Below are 7,610 nucleotides of genomic sequence, written 5' to 3'. Positions count from 1 at the left end.
AGAGGAGCTAAAGGGAAGACGCACATGTTTGCCTAACTGACAAGACTCGCAACGAAGAATTGTGGGAATCACGATTACATGGTATGGAAAATTCACCAAACAGCAGGGTTGGGATGGCCCAAACAATGATGCCGAAGGTCGACGGAGGCCGCCATGGATATAGGAGGAGCGGCAGCAGGGACACCATGAAGAGAGTAGAGTTCATCGGAGCTATTAAAGTGGGCGATCTCGGCCTTGGGCTGGTAATCCTTCATAGACAAACCAAAAGGGTCAAACTCAACAGAAACTAGATTGTCGCAAGTAAATTGGCGAACAGAAATTAGGTTTTTAATAAGAGCGGGTGCAAGAAGAACATCGCGAAGATGGTTTAGTTGGAGAGGGAAGTTGAGCCTGACCTACACACTATATGGGAATACATGAGCCATCTGTTGGGGAATGCGGTAATTTCAAAAAAAAATCCTACGATCATGCAAGATCTATCTCTAGGTGATGCATAGCAACGAGAGGGGAGAGTGTTGTCCACGTACCCTCGTAGACCGAAAGGGGAAGCGTTATGACAACACGGTTGATGTAGTCGTACATCTTCACGATCTGACCGATCCTAGCACCGAAGGTATGGCACCTCCATGATCTGCACACGTTCAGCTCGGTGACATCCCATGAACTCTAGATCCAGCTAAGGTCGAGGGAGAGTTTCGTCAGCATGACGGCGTGGTGACGGTGATGATGAAGTTACCGGCGCAGGGCTTCGCCTAAGCACTACGACGATATGACCGAGGTGTGTAACTGTGGAGGGGGGCACTGCACACGGCTAAAACAATTGTCAACTTGTGTGTCCTAGGGTGCCCCCCTTCCCCTGTATATAAAGGAGCAAGGGGGAGGCCGGCCAGCCCTCCTAGGGCGCGCCCCAATAGGGGAATCCTACTAGGACTCCAAGTCCTAGTAGGTTTCCACCTAAAGGGAGAGAGAGGGAAGGAAGGAGAGGGAGAGGGGGGAGGCAAGTGGGGCGCCCCCATTCCTTGTCCTATTCGGACTCAGGGGGAGGGGCGCGCGGCCTGCCCTGGCCGGCCCCTCTCTCTCTCTCTCCACTAGGGCCCATTGAGGCCCATTAGTTCCCCGGGGGGTTCCGGTAACCCTCCAGCACTCCGGTTTTATCCGAAACTTCTCCGGAACACTTCCGGTGTCCGAATATAGTCGTCCAATATATCAATCTTTATGTCTCAACCATTTCGAGGCTCCTCGTCATGACCGTGATCATACCCGGGACTCCAAACAATCTTCGGTGCATCATTTCACATAAACTCATAATAGCAATCGTCATTGAACGTTAAGCGTGCGGACCCTACGGGTTCGAGAACTATGTAGACATGACGGAGACACGTCTCCGGTCAATAACTAATAGCGGAACCTGGATGCTCATATTGGTTCCTATATATTTTACGAAGATCTTTATCGGTCAAACAGCATAACAACATACGTTGTTCCCTTTGTCACCGGTATGTTACTTGCCCGAGATTCGATCATCGGTATCTCAATACCTAGTTCAATCTCATTACCGGCAAGTCTCTTTACTTGTTCCGTAATACTTCATCCCGTAACTAACTCATTAGTCACAATGCTTGCAAGGCTTATAGTGATGAGTATTAACGAGACGGCCCAGAGATACCTCTCCGAAACACGGAATGACAAATCCTAATCTCGATCTATGCCAACCCAACAAACACCTTCGGAGACACCTGTAGAGCACCTTTATAATCACCCATTTACGTTGTGACGTTTGGTAGCGCACAAAGTGTTCTTCTGGTATTCGGGAATTGCATAATCTCATAGTATGAGGAACTTGTATAAGTCATGAAGAAAGCAGTAGCAATGAAACTAACACGATCATAATGCTAAGCTAACGGATGGGTCATGTCTATCACATCATTCTCCTAATGATGTGATCCCGTTCATCAAATGACAACACATGTCTAAGGTTAGGAAACATAACCATCTTTGATTAACGAGCTAGTCAAGTAGAGGCATACTAGGGACTACATGTCTTGTCTATGTATTCACACATGTACTAAGTTTCCGGTTAATACAATTCTAGCATGAATAATAAACATTTATCATGAATTAAGGAAATAAATAATAACTTTATTATTGCCTCTATGGCATATTTCCTTCACCATCACCAAGAGTAATGGAAGGAAACGGAGAAGGAGTGCAAGAAGAAAGGAAATTACTTGATGCAGACATATGACTAGAGGCACCCAAATAAAAAATCCAATCTGTTCCCGAGTTTCCTTGGGCAGCAAAGTTGTTCATGGCCGGGAGAAAGGCGGCTTGATCCCAGGTCGGTGGTGCAGGTGAGGTTGGTGTGGGCAGCAGCACCGGCTGATATGCCGATGTAGGCAGGAGAGCCGACGAGGACGTGTAGTAGAGACCTCCGTCAGCAGGAGAGGGACCACCGTAAGGAGCATACGATGAAGCGGCATGATATGCATTCGCCGGCTGTCGAGGGGTAAGCAACCTAGGGGCACCAGTATGCGGATGAAGGACGGGTTGCCAAGCACCGGTGTAGCCAGGTGGAGTGCCAAGGGAGGACGGGGCAGACCAGGGCACATGCCATGCCTAGACAAGCCCGATCCATGGATCATGTGGAGGACGCTAGGATGGAGCCACGGGTGGAGCACTTGGAGCCGGCGCAGGGTTTTAAGGCGGCGGTGTCCAAGGAGGCGCCGAGTGCATCGAGGGCAGCCTGTAGATGGGGTTTTTGCCGCGGTAGTTGGGACTGGGGTGCCAACCTGGAGGTGGCTGCACGGATGGCATAAGGGGCGGCATGGTGGCAGGAGCTGGCAGGGGAGGCACTGATGGAGACGGCATAGGAGGACGAGCCGCAACATGGAAGACCCTTGGGCGAGAGTCCTTGTGAGCTTGAGTGTCTGCCGCGAGCTGTAGCATGGAGCAAACTTCGGCGAAGGTTGGAGGAGGCCGCATCATTGGGATGAAGGAGGCATGCTTGTCGAAATCCTCGCTCAGCCCGACGACGATGGTGTTGATGAGATGTGTGTCGCTGACGGGATCACCGAGTTCGCGAAGCTCATCGCCGATGGCCTTGACATGCTGATAGAAAAGATTTACCGGGGCATCGCCTTGGATCAGGTTACGAATCTCGGTGTGTAGATCGTTTTCCCGAGCGTCGTTGTTGCTTTGAAAAAGCTGGCGAAGAGAGCCCCAGATGTTGGCGGCGGTGGCGCCGTCGTGATCAAGAATGTTGAAGATCTCGGTGGTGATGTGGGTGTAGAACCACTGAACAATCGTGAGATCGTCTTTCACCCATTGAGGATCATCAGGGTGAGGAGGACTATTAGCGGTGACGCGAGAGCGGAGGTTGCAGCGTCCCAGGTGTAGATCAAAGAGGTGGCGCCAATGATAATAGTTGTGGGCAGCGAGGTCGAGGACGATGGGGATGAAAGGTCTGACATCGGTGATGGTGTCGGCGAGCGACATGGGTGCAGCCAGAAGAATAGTAGGAGGTGTTGGTGGTGCTAGGGAAAGAGTAGATGAAGAAGAGGCTGCCGTGGTGGCGGCTCTGGCGATGATAGTAGCCCGGCGCTCGAAGTAGCCAGGCGGCAGCGACAATGTGGGGTGGGCCAAGCTATACCCTAAACCCTAGGATCGAAAAACTGATACCATGATAGATGAATAAAACTATTGCTTGTAATATGTTTAGCACATGGTACATGGCTATATATATTGGTACAAACTGACTTAGACTAGGTATTATAAACCGACTTGGATTAGGAAACTTGTGATCCAAGGAATAGTGTAACAATCTCGACGGCCAAGACGTTGGCGGCCGCGTCCCGGCCCAGCAATGTATTTGTCATCAGAGCCCACACTGGCCATTCACCGTTGGTCAGAGCAGGGGCAAGGGCGGGAGGGTGGTATTAAATCCTCCACCCCCACTCGGCGTCCTCCTGTCGCCACACCTCCTCGGCCACATCATACTTGACACTCTTTGATGAGCTCCTCCAGCACCTCATCATCATGATCATCCCCAGAATTGAAGACGAGGGGATCCTTTGGGTTCGCCATTTGTTGAGGAAGTGGGTGGTGGATTGGAGGTGGTTGAGAGGGAATGGGAGGCGCCGGAGGGAGGATTTAAGCAAGAAAGGGGAAGGCATTGGCCTTCTATAGGCATCTGCAGGCGCCATTAAGGAGGTAGTTGAGGAGGCGACGGCAGGCGGTAAAAGAGCGTGTCTCCCGGGAAAAATGTTGTGCGGCCTGCTCGCATGCCTCCCAACTTCTTAGATTTTCACAGATGTTCACACAATTCCTTCAAGCCTGCTCACACGCAAGTCACGAGATGATGTTGCGTGGTGTCCCTCCGATGTGGCGCCACGGGGATCCAAGGGGCATGACACTAATGGCCACTACATGTCGTTGGTGGTGTGTGGGAGGTCAAGTATTGCTACCTCTTGAGCTTGTGTTGGTTTTCCCTTGAAAAGGAAAGGGTGATGCAACAAAGTAGCGTAAGTATTTCCCTCAGTTTTGAGAACCAAGGTATCAATCCAGTAGAAGACAACGAACAAGTCACCGAATACCCGCACAAACAATCAATAACTTGCACCCAACGCGATAAAAGGGTTGTCAATCCCTTCACCGTCACTTGCAAAAGTGAGATCTGATAGAGATAGATAAACGGTAAAGTAAATATTTTTGGTATTTTTGGTTTATAGATAGGAAAGTAAAGATTGCAAAATAGTAGATCCGAAACTAGCAATATGTAAACAAGATTCAATAATATGGAAAAGAGATTCAATATAATGGAAAAGAGACCCGGGGGCCATAGGTTTCACTAGTGGCTTCTCTTGAGATAGCAAATCTTACGGTGGGTGAACGAATTACTGCCGAGCAATTGATAGAAAAGCGCATAGTTATGATGATATCTAAGGCAATGATCATGAACATAGGCATCACGTCCGTGTCAAGTTGACCGACTCCTGCCTGCATCTACTACTATTACTCCACACTTCGACCGCTATCCAGCATGCATCTAGAGTATTAAGTTCATAAAGAACGGAGTAACGCATTAAGCAAGATGACATGATGTAGAGGAATTAACTCAAGCAATATGATGAAAATCCCATCTTGTTATCCTCGATGGCAACAATACAATACGTGCCTTGCTGCCCCTACTTTCACTGGGAAAGGACACCGCAAGATTGAACCCAAAGCTAAGCACTTCTCCCATTGCAAGAAAGATCAATCTAGTAGGCCAAACTAAACCGATAATTCGAAGAGACTTGCAAAGATATCAAATCATGCATATAAGAATTCAGAGAAGAACCAAATAATATTCATAGATAATCTTGATCATAAATCCACAATTCATCGGATCTCAGCAAACACACCGCAAAAGAATATTAAATCGAATAGATCTCCAAGAACATTGAGGAGAACATGGTATTGAGAATCAAAGAGAGAGAAGAAGACGTCTAGCTAATAACTATGGACCCGAAGGTCTGTGGTAAACTACTCACGCTTCATCGGAGAGGTAATGGTGTTGATGTAGAAGCCCTCCGTGATCGAATCCCCCTCTGGCAGGACGCCAGAAAAGGTCCCTAGATGGGATCTCACGGGTACAGACGGTTGCAGCGGTGGAAAAGTGGTTTCATGGCTCCCTCTAACGATGTTTTCAAGGAATAAGAGTATATATAGGCAAAGGAACTAGGTCAGGGGAGCCACGAGGGAGGGGGGCGCGCCCTCCTGCCTCGTGGCTTCCTCGTTGCGTCTTCGACTTCATCTCCAAGTCTTCTTGTTTGTTTTCGGTCCAAGAAAGATCATCGCGAAGGTTTCATTCCGTTTGGACTCCGTTTGGTATTCCTTTTCTGCAAAACTCTAAAATAGGCAAAAAAACAGAAACTGGCACTGGGCCCTCGGTTAATAGGTTAGTCCCAAAAGTAATATAAAATAGCATATTAATGCCTATTAAACATCCAAAATGGATAATATAATAGCATGGAACAATCAAAAATTATAGATACGTTCGAGACGTATCAAGCATCCCCAAGCTTAATTCCTGCTCGTCCTTGAGTAGGTAAATGATAAAAACAGAATTTTTGATGTGGAATGGTACCTAACATATTTATCCATGTAATTTTCTTTATTGTGGCATGAATGTTCAGATTCGAAAGAGTCAAGACAAAAGTTTAATATTGACATAAAAATGATAATACTTCAAGCATACTAACAAAGCAATCATGTCTTCTCTAAATAACATGGCCAAAGAAAGCTATCCCTACAAAATAATATAGTCTAGCTACGCTCTATCTTCATCACACAAAATATTTAAATCATGCACAACCCTGGTGACAAGCCAAGCAATTGTTTCATACTTTTGATGTTCTCAAACTTTTTTAATATTCACACAATACATGAGCGTGAGCCATGGATATGGCACTATAGGTGGAATAGAATGATGGTTGTGGAGAAGACAAAAAGGAGGAGATAGTCTCACATCAACTAGGAGATGCCCATCAATAGATATCAATGTGAGTGAGTAGGGATTGCCATGCAACGGATGCACTAGAGCTATAAGTGTATGAAAGCTCAAAAAGAAACTAAGTGGGTGTGCATCCAACTTGCTTGCTCACGAAGACCTAGGGCACTTTGAGGAAGCCCATCATTGGAATATACAAGCCGAGTTCTTATAATGAAAATTCCTACTAGTATATGAAATTGCCAGCATAGGAGACTCTCTATCATGAAGATCATGGTGCTACTTTGAAGCACAAGTGTGGAAAAAGGATAGTAACATTGTCCCTTCTCTCCTTTTCTCTCCTTTTTTTTTATTTGGGCCTTCTCTTTTTTTTTGCCTCTTTTTTTCGTCCGGAGTCTCATCTCAACTTGTGGGGGAATCATAGTCTCCATCATCCTTTCCTCACATGGGACAATGCTCTAATAATAAAGATCATCACACTTTTATTTACTTACAACTCAAGAATTACGACTCAATACTTAGAAAAAAATATGACTCTATGTGAATGCCTCCGGCGGAGTAACGAGATGTGCAATGATTCAAGAATGACATGTATGAAAAATTATGAACGGTGGCTTTGCCACAAATACGATGTCAACTACATGATCATGCAAAGCAATATGACAATGATGGAGCGTGTCATAATAAACAGAATGGTGGAAAGTTGCATGGCATTATATCTCGGAATGACTATGGAAATGCCATGATAGGTAGGCATGGTGGCATTTTTTAGAAAGGTAATGGTGGGTGTTATGGTACCGGCGAAAGTTGCGCGGCACTAGAGATGCTAGCAATGGTGGAAGGGTGAGAGTGCGTATAATCCATGGACTCAACATTAGTCAAAAAGAACTCACATACTTATTGCAAAAATCTATTATTGAAACAAAGTACTACGCGCATGCTCCTAGTGGTATAGATTGGTAGGAAAAGACCATCTCTCGTCCCCGACTGCCAGTCATAAGGAAGACAATCAATAAATAAACCATGCTCCAACTTCATCGCATAACGGTTCACCATACATGCATGCTACGGGAATAGAAAACTTTAGCACAAGTATCTCTCAAATTCACAACTACTCTAC

The 7,610-nt window shown here is 46.5% G+C and overlaps 1 protein-coding gene across 1 annotated transcript; it reads right to left on the bottom strand.

The window, feature by feature from the left end:
• Window positions 1-2,697: 2,697 nt before the first annotated feature.
• Window positions 2,698-3,495, bottom strand: LOC141020707 (uncharacterized). The gene has a single exon (XM_073495645.1). The coding sequence runs from the start codon at window positions 3,493-3,495 to the stop codon at window positions 2,698-2,700; it is 798 nt and encodes a 265-aa protein (XP_073351746.1).
• Window positions 3,496-7,610: the final 4,115 nt, after the last annotated feature.

Source organism: Aegilops tauschii, chromosome 3, assembly GCF_002575655.3.
Source record: "Aegilops tauschii subsp. strangulata cultivar AL8/78 chromosome 3, Aet v6.0, whole genome shotgun sequence".
In the NCBI taxonomy this organism is placed as follows: Eukaryota; Viridiplantae; Streptophyta; class Magnoliopsida; order Poales; family Poaceae; genus Aegilops; species Aegilops tauschii.
Note: the sequence above shows the minus strand (reverse complement) of the source record. Positions and strands in the feature narration are given on the sequence as shown.